The 18,051-nt window shown below is 57.3% G+C and overlaps 1 protein-coding gene across 1 annotated transcript; it reads right to left on the bottom strand.

Moving 5' to 3' along the window:
• Positions 1–1,737: 1,737 nt before the first annotated feature.
• LOC104361170 (motor neuron and pancreas homeobox protein 1) lies at positions 1,738–11,180 on the bottom strand. The gene is made up of 3 exons (XM_042784159.1): positions 10,568–11,180; positions 2,782–2,942; positions 1,738–2,273 (listed from the first exon to the last, which is right to left on the bottom strand). Exons 1-3 carry the CDS (start codon positions 11,001–11,003, stop codon positions 1,956–1,958), a joined length of 915 nt encoding a protein of 304 aa, XP_042640093.1. The 5' UTR covers positions 11,004–11,180; the 3' UTR covers positions 1,738–1,955.
• Positions 11,181–18,051: the final 6,871 nt, after the last annotated feature.

Below are 18,051 nucleotides of genomic sequence, written 5' to 3' on the forward strand. Positions count from 1 at the left end.
CAACGGAAGGGAATTGGGTGCCATCCTTTCCTACTTCCCCCTCCCCTCCTCCTTTTCTTCCCTGTATTTCCACCCCAGCTTCCCCACATTTATTCCTTTCCTGCTCCATGTTACACCAACCATCGCAGGCTCCTGGCACCCAGCGCCTGCCCTGACTCACATCTCCTCCCTTGGAGCAAGGGTTGCCCTTGCACCATCACGAGGACCAGAGCTCCCACCTGGGCCATGCCAGGGGTCTGGATGCCTCTTGCATGGGCAGTGGGGCACTGCCATGCCCTGGGCTGGGTTGCGTGGGGACAGGGGATCTGAGCATCGAGGATGCCACACACCCGGGGGAAGCTGGTGAGCTGGCAGCAGCCACTGCGGGTCACTGTCACCCCACACAGGACCGTTTGTCTGTCCGACCATCCATCCATCCATCCATCCATCCCCATGCTCCTCTCCCATCATCTGCTTCCCCTGTCCATCCCTCAGTCCCAAACGCATCTCATCTGTCCCCCTGTGCCCAGGGTTCTGGCCCCCAGCCCTGTGGCAGCATCAGCAGCTGCCCAGCATTACCCAGCCCTGCAAGGTGTGACAGCCCCACACCAACGCTTACCCGTCCCATCCCTCGCTGACTGGCTGCTGGAGGTGACCCAGGGCTCCTTGGGAACTGCTGTCCCTCATCAGCTCCCACCCCCACAGGCACATCCCTGGTGCAGGTAGCCCTCCCTGCCACCCCCAGGCAAAGACAAGAAGAGAGGAGGGGTCAGCAGGGCATGAGGCAGGAGAGACACACCACAGACTGCCTGGGAATGGGGCATCCCAGCCCAGCCTGCCCTGCTCCCGCAGCAGCCCTATGTGCACTGGGGTGGGGATGCAGGGCTTCTCCCTCAGGCTGGGAAGGTGGGGAGGGTGGACATTTCAGGGCTGGTCTCTCTGCCTGCACGGCCATCTCAGCATCCCCACGGGGAGGCCCAGAAAGTGTGCAAGACACAGGGGAGGTCTTATAGGGTCTTCCAGAACCCCTCAGCATCCTGAGGTCTGGGGCAGCCTGCTCGCTTTCAGGGGTTCAGGGCTTAACCCTAGTGCTTCTTAGGGAGGTGGAAGAGTGTCTGTTGTCATCCTGCTGTCAGAGGTTGATTTGAGCCCAATCAGAGTGAGCAGGGTCCCAAGAGGATCGTGAAATGAGCCCAGAAAGGGAGAGGGGTTCAGCATCGCCATGGGAAAAGTGGGACTCACCACAGCATTGAGCCCCCACAGCCAGCCTCAGCACCTCCCTAAACCCAGGAGGGCTCCATCCCCACCTTTGGGGCAATGCCACACCAATGCAACCAGGCTAATTGCAGCATGGGAAACAGCACCACTGCATTAGCCAATTAACCAGCTCTGCTTTGTAGGACAGATTAGTTTCGCCCCGCAAAGCGCAGACCCCGCCAGGGATGCTACAGGTGCAGGAGGAGGCAGGGCAGGCTGGCACGCATCCTGGGCATCCTGCTCCCCAGCCCTTCGTGCCACCAAAGGGAAGGGCAGCTGGCACCATGCAGGGATGCACTGCTCCAGGCACTGTCGTATCTGCAGGGAAGGGGCAGTTCACAGTCAAAGGAGGGTCTGGGGTCTCTCCCCTCAGGCTGTGCTGGCAGGATTTCCAGCTGTGCCACTCTGCCATCCCCACCCAGTTCCCCGGGGATGCTGGCAGAGCAGCATGGTGGCAGGAGCGGGGCAGAGTCTCCCATCCCCTAAGGAAGAGCACAGGCATCTGGATAACAGCTTTATAGGGGAGGGATGTGGGGACTCCCCCAGATACACACAGAGGAATAATTACGAGTTAAATAGGATCCAAACACACATAAGTTAAAGGGGGGCAGGTGCCCTGCAGCCCCCCCTGCTCCACCCAGGCACAGTCTGTGTCTGCCAGCAAAGAGACCCCCAACACCGCAGCCTGGCCCCTCTCCCCTGCCAGCTCCATCTGCCGTTCACAACACAGAGCCAATCTTCCTCTCCATGGCACCCATCTCGTCCTCCTCCTCTTCCTCTTCCTCCTCGCCCCCCGAGCAGGAGGAGTCCGGGCTGTAGCCCAGCTCGGCAGTGCTGCGGTGCAGGAAGCCCGAGCTGGGGCTGCGCCCCATGAACTCAGGGCTTTCGGTAGCTTGTCCCTGGGGCTCTCCGGGCAGCAGCTTCTCACAGGCTTTGCTGAGCCCTCGTTGCTTCTCAGCCTCCGGCTGAGCTCCCTGCTCCTTGGCTTTGCGGCTCCGCTTCCACTTCATGCGTCGGTTCTGGAACCAGATCTTCACCTGCCGAGGGAGAGTCCCCAGGGGAGAATGTGTCCCCCCGCCCCATCGTGACCCCACTCAACCCCTCGCCTTCCCTGCGTGCAGGGTTCCCCCAAAGCCTCTTTGTTGTGGGGCATCCCGTGGTGCTGAGGGTCTGTTCAAGGAGGCTGAGGTTGTCACGGGGAGAGAAGTACCCAGGGGGCTGCTCCCTTCCCCTTAATCAGCCTCCACAGGATGCCCAAGGACATGCATGGAGACATTTTAATTTTAGCCCCACAAAAAGTCCCCTCCCACAGTGCAGTGAAGGAAGGGAAGGCTCTGAAACCCAAGCTGGGGGTGCCGGGTAAGAAGAGGAACAATATTTCTGGGATTCCCTTCACAAGAGAAGAGCCCGGACCCCACCAGGCAGGTCTCTGCAGGAGATGCCCTGGAAAGGGGGGCTGATGGCAGCCAAATGAGGGGCATCAGCATTTCCCATGACCTTGACTTCCCCCCCAGCAGCTGCTCCATCCCCCCAGGACCAAGGTACCTGCGTCTCGGTGAGCATCAGCGACGTGGCCACCTCAAAGCGCTTGGGTCTGGACAGGTACTTGTTGAGCTTGAACTGGTTCTCCAGCTCCAGGAGCTGCTGGCTGGTGAAGGCTGTGCGGGGCCGACGGCACTTCCCCATCAAGCCAGACTGTGGGGCAGCTGTGGAGCAGACAGCGGGCAAGGGTCAGGAAACAGCGGGAATGGGGAGGACACCCCTTCTGTAAGCTCAGGATGAGGAGGAAGGCAAGCGTCTCTTCCATCATCTCCCGCCCCAATAATGGCTTTATTGCCTGGCTGATAGGAACCAGCGAGATACGTTATCAGGCCTCGGTGTGCAACTGGGATCAGTCCTGTGACTGAAATTAATCCTTCTTTTTTATTGCCGGGCCGTGCAGGTGGCTGCCCAACTGCCAGGGGCTGCGGCGGCGGGGCTGCCCGTGAGCCCCGCTATCTCGCCCGCAGCCCTTGAAGGCAGCGCGGCGCTGAATCAGGAGGCAGCAGGAACAAAGGGACCTTTGAGAGTCCAGCGTGGGGTGGCTGCTGCGCCGTGTTTGATCCTCTCTTATCTCCTCTCTGCTGGCTTTATTGTCGCTCCGGGGTTCAGCTTTTACTGCTTCTCCCAGCACCGCAGTGGCAATCAAACCCAGAGGTTTGCAGCTGGGAGTAAAGTGCTGGAGCGGAATTGGGGGGCATTAACGGGAAAGGTCCTTGGCACGTCCCCGCTGATACGTCCTGGGGGGTGAGAGAGCATCATGGCCCCGGAGATGTGCCCTGCTTGACAAGAGTCGCTCTGGCTCACCCGCTTTGCGGGGCGTGGGGCACCATCCAAATTACCTCCCCCTGATTCCAGCTTTGATCCCAACCTGCCCATCTCCAGAGGTGTCCACCGAGCCCTTCACAAACACAGCAGTGACGCATGAGGCAGGAATTTATGAAGGGAACATTAATTGATCACGATCCAGGTTTGATCCCAAGTACCTGGATGCTGGGTGGGATTGGTCAAACAGGCAGAGCCCAGGCTGGGCTGGGGCTCTGCAAACTCCTTGTGGGAACAGGGATGGACACGACCCCTCTTGCGCCTGCAGCCCCACAGTTCCAGGACAGACAGCCTCTGGGACCCACCTCGCAGCCTCTGGCCAATTAAACTAGGGACTAAATAGAGACATGCTGTGCTGATGGGTCTGACACAAACACATGGTGCGTTATTTTGCACACAAAACATATTCAAGGCTAAAACCAAATGAGAGGCTCAAAGGATTTCCAGGACAAATACGAATGTCAGATGAAAGATGGCTCAGCTCTGCAGAGCTCAGCTGCTGTCTGGGCTCTGGCTGGCTGTGGATGTTCTGGCTGTACAAAACCTTGGTGGAGATGTGGGGCCAAACAGACCTGACAAGGCTCCCCTTGGCTAAAGAAAGGAGGTGCCATGGGGACCAGCATCTGCAGGGATGGGGCAGCCCAAGCTACCACCTTGCAGCTCCTCGGGGTGAGGAAGGACTGGAGGGGAACTTCATTCAGTCAGCGTTGGTGGGGAACACAACAGAAAGCAGCCCCAGGCAGCACCCAGCAGCCTGAGGGCTCTGGCACCCATCAAGACCCCTTTGCTGCCAGAGATGGGGGGGGTGCACTGGGGCACCCGGTGCCTCAGTCCCTCCCTGAAGCAGGGGCTGTACTGCACAGGCTGGCTGTAGTGAGTCAGGGAAGGGTCCCTCTGAGCAGGTCCTCATTCTGGACATGATCTATAGAGGATGCTCCAGGGAAAGAGAAGAGGAGAAAGTGTACCCACATCCCAGCATCCAATAATCCAGGACTTCTGTGCTTTCTGAAGCTGGAGGATGTTTTGCCAGGGGTGAAGAAATACCTTATTCCTAGCTTAAATTCCCCACCCCAAAGCAGAGTCCCCAGGGCTCAGCTCCTACAGCAGTTCATGCTGGCTCTGGGGAGCACAGAAATCCTTCCGACCACCCCAAAGGGCTCCTCTGTGCCTCCTCCTGCAAGGTCAGATGTGGGAAGAGTAGAGGCACAGAAGTGAGTGTCCACCCTAAAAGCAGTGGGAGTTTGACTTCTCCAGCTTCAGAGGAGGCTGGAAAGCAGCTTGCTCTAACACCCCCCCAAGGGACTCTCTTCCCCACGTAAGATGCTGAGAACTGCTTGGTCTAGAAGGGAAACCAAGAACAGAAAGTTTGCCCAAAAGCCAAATAAATCCAAATGGGATATACCTCAAATGACTACCAATACAGGGGACTGACCGCTGGAGCACGGTCCCCCTGCCAACCCCAGCTTCTTCATCTCAGTGTCTCCAACTGAGGCTCAGTGCAGTGGTGTCCATCACAAATCTTGTACAGACTTTGACTTCCCTGGAAACACACCCTGCCTCCTGCCCCAGCCTTGATTAAAAAAACAACCCTCAAACCCCTCTGTGGTGTTGTCATACAGTTCAAGCCACCACCAGTCCAAAGCCCAGCCTACACAGGTGTGGCTGACCACCTAACCTGTGACCTCCTCTGACAATACACCCTTCAGCAGCTACTGTTATCCATCACTACTGTTCCCCACTGTGACTTGTTCAAGATTTGGCCTGCAGACAAGATGGGGCAAGCCCAAACCAACACAACTTTAAGGTCCACCTGACCTTCAGCCACCCACAGCAGCAGGTCAGCGTGGACCTGAACGACCAACATGTCTGGCCTCAGACCTGTTGTTAGATTTCCTGAAGGGCTCTGGCTCCTTTCTGTGGGGACAGTATGGAGGAAGAGGGTCTGCAATTTCTTACTGGGGAAGGAGCAAAGGGATGAGGGAGAAGAAGTGGAGTCTGAGGGTATGAAGTAGGTTCCAGTTTCCCATGCAAAAAGGAAACGATGCCTCGTGGCTGCTGGTAGCTCCAGCCTGTCCTGCCAGTTTGCTTTGTGGAGTCCTGTTCCCTCCTGTCCCATGGCAGGCCACCACATGCACAGCAAGCATCCCCCCTGGGCTCACCTCCCCCAGTCCTGCCAGCTAAGCTATGAACCCATCCCCATCACAGCCAGCATCCCACAGACAGAGCAACTCTTTGGGAAGGCTCTCCCCCCTTACCCAGCTCCTACCAGAAGACCAGTGACTGCCTCAGCATCACACCTTTGCTTGCCAAAAGATTTCCTGTCTGCTCAGCCATCTCCTCCAGTGTTACATCCAGGATCAGAGCTCGTCTCAATATCCCTTCAGCCTGGCAGGGCTTGGACCCCCTGAGGGGTGCCTGGCATTTGGCTGCAATATCGGTAAATAAATTGCTTGGCCTGGAACTGGGAATGCCCTATGAGTCTGAGGCCAGGAGTTCTACACGGCAGCTGCCTCCTGGATAATTAGATAAAGCTTATAAAGAATTGTTGGTTTATTTGATACAGTTCCGTCTACTTGATAACAAGGGTAATCCTAGGTTGATATTAACCCACTTGGTTTTAATTTGGTTTGTTTAGCTATAGTTCACTTAACTTTGTGGGCTGGCAGATAAAGGAGAGGAAATTAGCACTCTGTCTACTTTGGAGGTGTTTCTCCAGATGAGCAGGGCTGGGAGGGGGAGAGGTGGTCTCACCAGCATTGTTGCCATCACCAGAGCCTTCTCCTGGCCTGCCAGCTGCCCTGACCATTGTCTGTGGGGCAGCGTGTGTAAGGGCACTTGCTACCTCTGCTAGCTCCTTGCTTGCTCCACTATTGACCCCCAATTGCTGCTTGCCAGCTGTTTTCTAGCCCGTGTTTCCTGCTGATGCCAGACCACTGTGCACCTGGTGAGCCTTGGCAGGCATTGCTTTCTGAAGCAGTTTGATATGACTTGTCTTGTTCCCTCTCCTAGCCCAGCATGGCCCATCAGCCAGCTCTCTGCCACTGTGGGCAGGATCTGGCCTGGGCTCCAAGCCATCAAGGTGGTGCAGAGAAGCGATGTCCCAGGAAAGCCACCTAAGCACCAGGTCCCCCGCGGGGAATCCTTCCGTCTTCCTAAGAGCCTGAAGTTGTGTGTCACCCATCCCTGCTTCTACAACTCTCTGCCGAGGCCAGTGTCTGCACTTGGCTCCCACCACTGTGTTGCACTTCTATGCTGATAGCCAGGGCAAATAAATCACAGCTCCCAGAAATACTAACAAGCATGGCACCCTGGTGCCAAATGCTCCCCCTCTGCAGTTCCGGAGGTGCTCAAAGCCCTAGAACAGGGACCCGGGCTGGGAGCAGCAGAGCCCGGGCAGGCAGCATCCCTGCCAGATGCAGTGAGGGCATGCCTGCTCCTGCACTCAGGCCTTCCCACCCAGCCCTCTCACTCCGCATTGCAGCAGAGGCAGGCAGGCGCTGCAGAGGCAGCTAGCGAAGAAGGCACGGTACACGCTTGCACCACAGCAGGAGCACTTCTCTGAATAATCCCAGCACCCAAGTCCAGGCCAGGCTCCTAAGGGTGCCCACAGTCCCAGACCATCTCCCCAGCATCCTACCCCCCATATACTGGTGAGACCAGGGCGACTGTGTGCAATGCATCCCCACAGAGTTTGTGGCTTTAGTTCAGGGGCTGTTCTGCTGCTTCCCCCACCCTGACTGTCCCCTGGAGACCAAACTAGTCCATGCCTGAAAAATATCTCTAGCCGTGCAGCTAAAGCATTAATTTATTCCAGGATTTATTCCTGAAATCCCCTATAAATAAATCACAAAGGTGACCTCCCTCTGAGATGCCCCAGAACACATCCTAGAAGGCTTTCAGATTCATCTCTTCCAGCTATCTGTCCACTGTTACCCGGAGAGCTAAACATGACCAGCAGCATGGACACTTGTGCCCAGTCACTCAAAACCTCAGCCAGGCAGGACCGTCTGTCTGTCTAGGCTGGGTATTGGGACAGGGCACCCAGGAATCACAGGCAGCCCAGGATCCCTGTGCTGACAGCGGGAGGCTCCTGCCCAGCCCACCACCCTCTTCAGAGAAATGAGGAAGGGCTGTACAGGTAGCATGTCCTAGGCAGGTGCCCTTTCCTGTCCCTGCATACCCACACCACTGTCCCCCATCCCTACTTCAGAGCCAGCAGACTGGGGCTGTATCAGCCCAGACACAGCCATAACACACAGCTGGGGCCAGTGCTGGCGACTACAAGGACAAGGCATACTGCAAAGGGACCTGCTTTTGGAGCTTGCAGCTAGCCCAAAAGAGGAAAGGCTAAGAACACACTTGAGAACCCAAATGTTCCCAACGGACTGAATCAAGGATCTGAAGATGGACAAGGAACAATGTCTGATGAAACAGTCTACACGGCATTGAGAATAACATGAAACAAGGACCAGGAGAGCAGGATCCGTGGGAGAACAAACATGGAGAGGAGACTAGACCCCAAGCTAGGCATAAGTCCCCCAGATCCGAAGCGATGTTCATGGGGATATACTGGAAGGTAAAGCAGCTGCAAATGCACAAAGCTTCAAAGATTCATCCTTTTGCTTCAGGCAGGCATCAGCTCAAGTCTGCAGGGACTAGCTTGGTCCCTGTGCTTTTAGACAGCTTTGGAACATTGAGAACATTTGGAAGAAAACCCTGAAAGCAGTTAGGATGAAAAACCGGCTCAGAAGAGATGGAAGCATCTGGGCTGTGTAGTGGGGGAAGGAGAAGACTGAAAGGGACCTACAGATCCTCCTCATGTGCAGACCAGGCAAGCAGAGAGATTGATAGTGATTTGCTGTGTTTGGCATGACAAATCTTAGGAGCAAACTGGAGCAATAAAAGCTTCACAGTAGGAGAATTGCTGAAGTACTAAACAGGACAGTCTGGGGAGAATGAATCCCCACTGCAAAGGACTCCCCAGAACTGGGCACAAACACCTTTTGGCAAGGATATGGATTGGGGCAGTGGTTATTCTGATTTTAAAATCTACAGCTTTAGAGTTTTTTGTTGCTTCTTTGTTACACCTCCACGTCTCCTTTAATTCTACCCTGCTTTGGGGTCTCCAGGGCCCAATCAAGCAACACTTGGGTCAGAGACCGCCTTTCCTCTCCCTAAGCTACCATAGGAGCCCAGCTCAGTGCTTCCTGCAAAACTCATTGACATGCTGTTCCCATGCATCCTAGCACAGTTCAAAAGCTCCATCCACAAGCTGTTCTCATGCCCATGATATGAGATTTGTTTCCTTTCATCAGGGTTTTGGAGACAACCAGCTCTGGAGCGGATCCTGCACTTGAGCGGGATGGGGCTGATGCACAAATGATGCACATTACCCCAGCCAGAAGCTGCGCTCAGGCCCGCAGGGGTAAATTCAGTGGTTGTGATCCCACCCTGGCGAAACACAACCCTGCATGAAGCTACCGGGATGCTGAAACACACGGACAGACACAGACCCCGCGAGGACAACATGGCCTCTGCAGAGGAGCAGGAAGGTGTTTCACCACCCAACAAATAGAGATTTTTTTTTTTTCACCCCCCTGCTCTTAGTGACACTTGAAGAGTGCACACAGTTTATAGCACTGGAGGCTTATTCTACATCCTTAGGTGCTATCACCACTTCACAGCTGGAGCTATCCTACAGTCTGGGGAGAGCCAGGGAAAGGGAAACAGCCCAGGGAGGAGAGCAGCCTCTTTCCCTTCACCTGCCCGGGTATAATTTGAAGAATAAGCAATGAATAGGTTGTCTCATGTTAATTCTCCATTTTTGCACTATTATCCATCCAGCTAGTTTATTAATGAACTGATTTATCCAGCTTTTTTTTTTTTTTTCCTGCTGGAAAGGGGGTCCCAGGTTATTAAGACACTAAACCCAGGTAATAAACTTGGATACTCTGCTGCAGGTCTATTAACAAAGCCACTCTTGGTTTATTGCCCACTGGCCCCATCTTTGCAGCAACCCTGGACTTCTGCTCACCCCAAGCACAGGACAGGGTCCATGTCACACTGCCAGGGGTGCCAGTGACAATCCCGGAGGGACGAGAGGCTGAAGTCAGTCCTTGTGCCGTCCATGTCCTGCAGGACCCTTCCCACTGCCTGCCGTGCCCACCGGGGAGCCGGCACCCTCCCCGCATGCCAGGAGGGACCGGGGCTGGGCTGGGGCCCGCGGAACCGGCTCCTCGCCCCCACGACCGGAGCGTGGTGGCGGGCAAGCGACCCGGAGCCCCGGCACTCCCACGGCCCGGCTCCGGCCGCGCATCCCTCCGTGCCCCAGCCCGGGCGGGCGGTCCCCGACGCAGGATCCCGAGCGGATTCGTTCCCAACCTCACCGGGCGAGATTTATTCGTTTCCTGGCGCCGTTTTCGGCCGCCGCGTCTTTATTTTCGTTTCCTTCCCGCCGCGGCGGAGCCCAACGAGCCCGCGGCGGCCAGGCGGGGCCGGCAGCTGGGGGGGGGCGCGGCGGACCCGGCCCGGGAGCGGCTCCGCTCCGCCGGCACCGGGGCGGGCAGTGCCCCTCGGGGCCGTGCCGCAGCTCCGAGATGGGGTAGGGCGAGACTTTGCCCTTCAGAGCGGGTTCCCGGCCCCCCGCAGCCCTCGGAGGTCTCTGGAGCGCGGGTCTTGCCCCCCCCCCCCACTCCCGCTTATGGCACCCCCAAACCTGCCCTGACTGGGGTGCGGGTCTGGGCGCAGCAAGAACTCCGTATGGGGATCAGCCCCGAGGGCTCGCCGCCCCCGCCGGGCTCCCGACTCGAAACACCGAGGGAGCCGTGAAGGGGAGGTCTCGGAGAGCCACGGGCCCCCCGTCCCCGAGGGGTTCCGCACCCCGTTGTGTCGGCGGGGGCCCTCGGGGGCTGGAAGGGGCGAGAGCCGCGTCCCGCCCGACGGGAGGGTCGGTTCCCGGGTCACTCACCGTGGAAGTCGGAGAGCCTCGGCACCAGCATCCCGGCTCGGATCCAGTGCTCCAGTGGGAGGGAGCTGGCCACGGCCGCCTTCAAGTGCTCCGCGCCGGGCGGCGGCAGGTGGGGGATGCCGGTGTAGGCGAAAGCGGGGTGCTGGCCCCCCAGGGCCGGGAGCGGGTACATGGCGGGCGGGTAGAGGGCAGGCAGGGCGCCGAGCCCGGGGCCGGGGAGGTGGAGCAAGCCGGGCTTAGGGACGAAGCCGGCCGGGGCGAGGGGCGCGGCGGCCGGGGGCGCCCGCGGCGAGGGGGTGTCGGAGCGCCCGGCGGGGCCGGGGCTCGCCGCGGGGCTCCCGGGGCTCAGCCCCGGCGGGGAAGTGCTCCGCGCCGGCTCTTCAGCCAGGAGCGCCTCGATGCGGAAGTTTTGGGACTTCTCCATGGGCTTGGGCATGGCCCGGCTCCGTGCGGAGCCGCCGGGCCCCCCGGCACCCCGCCGCTCCCCTGCCAGGGCACAGCCCGGCCGGGCAGCCCCGGGCCAGCCCCGGCACCGGCGGTCATCCACCCGCGGGGCCCCGCCGCGCCGCGCTCCGCGGGGCTGCCCTCGGGGGCAGCCCTCCTCTCCGCTCCTCCTCCCGGGCACTCGCTCACCCGCCGGCACCGGGGGGGGGGTGGGTTTTAACCCCCCCTCCACCTGCCCCAGCTCCCCATTGGCTCCGCGCCGGCCCACCCGCCCCGCTGGCCCGGCCTGCCTCCCCGCGGGTCCCGGCCGGGCTCCCCGCCGGTCCCGCTCGTCCGGCTTCCTCATCCCCCGGCCACAGCAGCCCTGGTCCACATCCCGGGAGTCCACCCAGCCCTGGTCCACATCCCGGGAGTCCACCCAAGCTGCAGGACCCACTGCCCAGGGCGCTGAGCCTGTCGTCCTGATCCAGAGCCAGTCTTGCTTTCCTTGGAGCCCCTCGATGGGGAAGCAGGTCTGTGGATATCTGGAGATACTAGACAGACTTTGGCACATGTAGGTGAAGCTCTGCTGGGCTCTAGTGCTGCCCTGGCTCTATGGAGCCCCCAGGCACTTAGGGGTCAGAGTGCCTGGCTGGGAAGGCAGGAGAGGTGCTCACTCACCAACATGCTCCTCTGCACCCCATGCACCTGAGATCCCCAGAAATGCCCAGCTCTGCCGTTTGCCATTGCACCACTCTGGGCCAGGGCAATCAGTGGAGCTGAGCTGGACACACACAGGGGCCACCACTCTCCGGCACCCATGCCTGCCCAAGATGCCAACAGAGCAGATGCCTACAGGCAGACTGTTACTCATTTGCCTGGACTTGCCTTTCCCAGACAACACATAGCTTGGAGAGTGGCACCAGGGAAGGTCAGAGAGGAAAGCCTTGGCTGGTCTGTAAGATGTGGGTGAGCAAGAGCAGATATGGCCCAGGCCCCCTGGCACTGGTCTTCAGGGAGAGGCAGAATATCTGCAAGCGCCTCTGTCGTCTCTGGCATTGAGGGTCTGCATCTGTCTGTCTCTGGGTCCCACCTTTTTGTGTCATGCTGACAAAGCAAGACAAGCCTTTGCTTGTTTGTGCCTGATGATGGATCCTGCTCGTTGGAAGGCAAGTGAGGCAGTCAATACTGCCCTGCCTAAATACTATAATGGCTAAAGGGAGCTCCTATCCCTGTATTTCTTTCCCTTTCAGCATTTCAGGCATTGTTGTACTTCCTGAGCAAGATCTGGGTCCAACCCCCTGTACCCTGCATCCTGCAGAGGCTGCAAGCAGATGCCCAGGGAAGAGAAAGGCAGAGGCATATAGGACCTTCCTCAGCCTCCTGTGCTTTCTCTGCTCAGTAACCCCAGGGGCTTCTTTTTCCCACACCCATCCAGTCTGGTCTGGAGTCTGCTGAGCTCCCTGCACGCACGTCACCCTACTGCAGGGAGCTCCAAAGGTTCCACGTGTGGGACAACTTCCTCCTTCCATTGCCTGAGCCCAGCGCCCATGAGCTTCACTGGGTGGCCCCAAATCTTTGTGTGGGAACAGACATGTACCAGCTCTTTTCCAGCTGCCTCCCTGGGAAGGAGGAGGGCAGGAATCAGTCCCATGGACAGCCCAGAGCTGGATTTGTTCAGAAGGGGATTTGGGGTGGATATCACCCCACAGTAACACACCCTACCTGAGCAGAGGGTACTGAAGGTAGAATAGTGTCCCTTTCCACCACCAGCACCCCTGTGCCTGCTGTGATACCCTTTCTCCACCATCAGAGAGGCTCTAGGGATCCCTTCTCTGCCTCCCAAATCCATACCCCTCTTCTTTCCCAAGACAGAAGCTAATATCCCTGCCAAGCAAGAGCACCCTTTCACCCCATGTGAGCAGCCAGCCCTGTCAAGCAGGAGGAATGGGCAGGACAAGATTTGGGGAGGAACAGAGCAGCCTGACTCCCGAGCACAGGGGAAAACTGCAAGAAGTATCCAGGGAACAGAGGGCACGGTGGAGGTAGGACAAATCTTCCCCTTCAGGTCAACAGCCTGCAAGGGTGACAGTGGCAAGGGAGGAGCCATCACTTCCTTATCTGAGTCACCGGGACTGGCTCCAAGGATTGCAATGGCTTGTTAGCTTTGCACAGGGAACATGCCTTGAGTCCCAGGGCAGAGATTGGGGCGCAACAGAGAAGTCACCACCATGGTGACTGCCATGGTGTGGCAGACAAGCAGGTAGCCAGCCCAGGAGAGCCTGGGTAACCCCTGCTGAGCCCTGAAACCACTCGTGGCTGTACCCACTGTAGCTTGGGCAGTGGGAGCAGGGCTTGAGTGAGGCTTGTTTGGAGTTCTGGGTCATAGCACCAAGTCACAGCCTTACTGTCCTCATGGAAGTCCCCTGCAGCACCCAAGGAGGCTCTTCAAAGACAAGCAGCTCCTCCAAGGATCAGCAGCCCATGATAGTGCCCAATTCACTGATTCCAGGGTGATGCAAGTACAAGCAGCCAAGCTGCAGCCTATGAATTGCACAAGCAATAAATCTTTGCAGATACCAGCTACAAAGCCTGAATGGAAACATCCCAGAAAAGAAATCTAGGAAAATCATGGAGGGAGTTCCCTCATCCAGGTGAGTCAAGCCCAGACACTGGGATCCTGCAAGAGGGTTGTCCAGGGCTGGAGCAGCCAGCATGCAGCCCACACCATGCAGGACAGAGAGCTGGAGCCCAAGGCTGTGCACAGGAGTGGTGCCGGGTGGTGGCCAGCAGAAGGGGCGGGATACAGGCAGTGATAGATGCCAGGGTGCTGATGAGTTCACTGTCTCCAGGGTCATTAATCAGATCAGAGCTGGATTAAGGTGTCCGAGGTCTGATTAGCTTCATTTCCCGCCTCAGGAAGGAGGGAACTCTCTTCCTCATCCATCAGGTCCTCTGGTGACAGCTCACCTGGCTGCTAACTAGATCTGAGGACTGTAATAAGTAAATGTGACTGTGGACTGGCCCCGGCTGCCCAGCACCCTTCCTTCACAGGATGGTGTCCACAGAGGATCTAAGACAACCCTGAACATCAGCCCCAAGAAGCAGACACCAGGATATCAGCCAGAGAGACCACTCATGCCTATGGCCTGGGGTACAGGGCATTATGGACAGCAGCTTCCCAAGGAAACCACCCCAGCTCAGGAGGAGGTGGAGTTTAAGGGGGGATGTTCCCAGCCAGAACTGTATTTCCCTCAGTCCCCCCACAGCTCACCCTGTGCTGTTACCCTAGGGCCTCCTCTGCTCACCCTGTGGCAGCAGGGCCCTCCCAAGGCGACCAGCTCTGTGAAACAGGCCAGCAAACACCACCTTGCTGCTGTGGAAGACCTTCGGCACATCCAGAACAGATGTCCTGAGCCCCATACAGAGCTAGATGGACCAGCTCGAAGCCCTGAACCAGCCAGGGTGCTTCTCCAATCCCCACGTGCCTTGTTGGCTCAAATCCACCCAATCAACACATCCCTTTGTCCCCTCCCTGATGCACCTCATGAGGACTGTGCCCTAAAGGTGCCTCTACACTTAACTGCTTTGTCTACTTCTGTCCAGCAAGTGCAGACCAGTGGGCAGCCCATGCTGTCCAGGCAGCAGCGAGGTTCCTCAGCTCCCTCACCTCTCCGGGAGGGCCCTGATCACAACATTCCTTGCTGAGCAATGGGCAGCACCAGGGACATTCACACAGCCCAGGGCTTCCTAGGACGCTTTTATTTGCCCAGGGATTTGCCAGGATTTTCTGGATGTGCCTCAGCTGGACATTCAGAGCCCAGTCTTTCTTCAGCCACCTGAAAGCAGCAGTCACAGAAGCATCTATGCTGGGTGTAGATAAGCCCTGCAAAGCTTTTTATTGCTGATGTGAAGGTGTCCAGCTAGACAACTGGAGCTCTTTGGCCTGTCCATAGCCTCACATGGATTATCTCTATGCAACTTCCATCCATGCAAGACCAAGAAACAGGAGTAAAACTAGAAGAGCAAACACCCACATGGCCACTAAATATGCCCAGCTCTGGTGCACACAAGTTTTTGGCATCTGTAGAGACCCACAACACTACTCCAGCAGTTCACACACTTGCCCAAGCTGTTGCCAGCAGTGCCTGAGCTCTCAGAAATGAGCCATGGGGGGTCACAAGTAGTATTTGGGAGCACAGTTCAGTTTTATAGTCCTGCCAATTCCTCAGTGTCACCTTGGGAAGCAATATAACATCCCTCCACAAACCCAACTGCGCCAAGATCAAAGTCAAGGGTGCCGAGGAAAATCCATACCCTGATAAAAAATTGTCGACTGGGACCAGACTTTCTTTTTCCCAGGATTGAGTCCTTATCCCAGATATCAGATGAAGACATGACCCCTGCTGGGGATGTCTTGATTTTCACCTAACCTGCCATTTTGGCTATTCCTAGACGCACAATTTAGCACCAGGTCCTTCTGGTGGGTTTGAGCCACCTCCTGCCTTCAGTCAATAGAAGTTACCTTTAAGAGAGGGACCAGTGCAGCAAATTATGTGCCTGGCCCTTCCTAGCACCCTGATTTCTGCCCAGGCTATAGCTTTTGAGCCCTGAAAGAGGTCTCTGTCTCCAGGATGGCTGTACCCATTTGCTAAGCATTAACTACTCCCCAGGTCACAGCCCCCAAAGCTTTACATCTTTTGAAATTATTTCCCTGTAAGAGACTTACAGTGCAACAACCTTGTTTAAAGCATCTCTTGGGAAGCAGTGGATCTTGCTGCTCTGGCGCTGGTGCTTCAGGTCATTTTGCAGCACGCCAAAGCCCCAAGCCAGCTAGTGGAGAAATACAACCCAGAAGCATCACCAATGCTAGAGACACAGGCTGTAAGCCTGCTCGCGGGTCTTTTCCCAACCATTCCCCCCATGAGAGGGGCTCTAGAAGTATCCCACTCTCACCTGCACTCTGCAGCTTCCAGCCCAGAGCAGGCTGAACCCCTGGCGAGAAGCATTGTGTGTAAGAGCCACTGGTCTGCTCCAATTTGGACTGTCCCCGGTTTATGCCCACAGCAGGATACTGCCCTTCCCCTGCCCCTCATAGCAGGGCCACCCACTATCTCTGAAGTCTGGGAGGGCACAGGAGGCTGGTGGGGAAGGTAAATAAACTGCCAGCCCTGTGGTGATTTGTGGCTAAATGAACAGTTGAAGTCACCTGCGAGTGGCCCAGGGCTGTTAACCAACCAGATAATGTGGCTTAATCAGCCCTGCAGGGGTGGGATCTGAGCCCAGCATTTGTCAGACCTGGCACAGCCAGTCCCTGGGTCCCAGGCTGCTTTGTGGCTCTTGTCTCTGCAGAAACACCAGCAGATATATCCACACTGCTATTGTGGGAGTGTAGTGACTGTGCAGAGCCTCACAGAAATGCTCGCAGGGTTCCTCATCTGTCTTTAGGGGTCTACCCCTGCTCTGGTGATGACAGGAGACAAGTGTCAGACAAGTTACTGAAGCCACCACCCTGCCTGTTTCCAGGGGTGCTGTGCTCAGTCACTGCCATGCCCTGTCCTTGACTGCATCCCCTCCTGTGTGGCTCTGCCTGCTGCTGCCCACCCCAGGGACTTCTGAGCCGGCCACAGGCTCCCAAGGGCTTCTCTATCCTGGCACACCAGCTGCTCGGTCCAACAGGCAGGGATCTGTCCTGGAAGGCAGAAATTCCCATGCCTCCATCCTTCTGCCACTGCACGGGCTTGGTGGGGTACACATCCCCCCCTGCCCACTTTACCCAGCCTTCACACTGAACCCCAGGTACCCGCCCCGAGTGAAGGGGTTAACAAACAAATCAAACACTTCAGTCCCTCCTAGACAGGCCTCCTGCAGGGATCTCTGAGCAGCTGTTTATTTAGCCAAGCAATTCTTCAAATAGGCAGCCCCATCTCTGACGGGACATGGCAAGGCTGAGCAGAAAAACACGTTAACAGCCCCCATCCCGGAGCAGGGGATGGCAAACAGGCACAGGAAGGCTTGCAGGGCAGGGAGGGTGCCTTCCCCCAGCAGAAACAACCAGGGCAGCTCTGAAGTGTCACACCTGACCCCAGCACACGGCCACTGCGAAGGGCTGGGACACCAGCATCCTGCAGGATCGGCCCATACGGCTTCGGGGGACAGGCAGGGCATGTCCTAGGGCTCCCCTCTATTAGCTTGGCTTTCTGGGTGATGCACTACAGAGGTGCTCAGGCCTGAGCACAGTTGGCTTGTCCTGTTATGAACATATGGCTTGGAGAAACAGGGACACACCATCACCTCAGATCTGTTTCTTGCAAGGACCCAGGGTCTGACTGCTACATTTCCAGTCCTATTAGCCCCTGACCCCTCTCCTCTTAGGTCCTGAAACACCATGAGCCCAGTCCACAGCACCTACCCAGAGATCTCCTCCATTTTACTGTCCCCAAAATGAGCTCTGGAAGCACCTGGGCTCATCCTCAGTGCCTGTCCTCATCCCAGGCCTTGGCTTTTGGTGGGAGAGGCTAAACAGCCAACATCTCCCCTAGCCCAGCATCAGCCAGGAAAGCAGGGAAGTGACTGAACTCTCAGCATCCCTCCTACTGCTTCCCTATACTCTCACAGCCCTTGCCCAGCACTCTGTGTCTGGTGCCCCACATCCCTGCCACAACCAGGCTCTCCTTCCCCTGGCACTCCCATTGCTGGGCACTACTAGATACCAGGGAATTCCCCAGTCCTGCATTTTCCTGTCACCTCCAGGATTTTCTGGTTTTGCTTCACTGGGTCTTGTACCAAGGCCAGAGCTGCTCGCTGTGAGGAAAGGGAGCCAGAGCTGGGCGGGGGGGCAGCACAGGGATGGAATGAGTGCGGGGTGACCCCCCCCCCCCCCCCCCCCCCCCCCTCAGCAGCACAGCCTCACCTCTTCCCTGTTAATGGCCTTTCCATGGAGTCAGCTCCTAACCTGCTCCCAGGGTGACTGGATAAATCAGCTGCTCCTCCCAGGACCTTGGGCTCTAATTAATGTCAGCTCATTAACGAGATAACGGCCATTTATTACCCTGTCTCCC

The sequence above is a fragment of the Tyto alba genome, unplaced genomic scaffold (assembly GCF_018691265.1).
Source record: "Tyto alba isolate M040663 unplaced genomic scaffold, T.alba_DEE_v4.0 Super-Scaffold_7, whole genome shotgun sequence".
Lineage (NCBI taxonomy): Eukaryota > Metazoa > Chordata > Aves > Strigiformes > Tytonidae > Tyto > Tyto alba.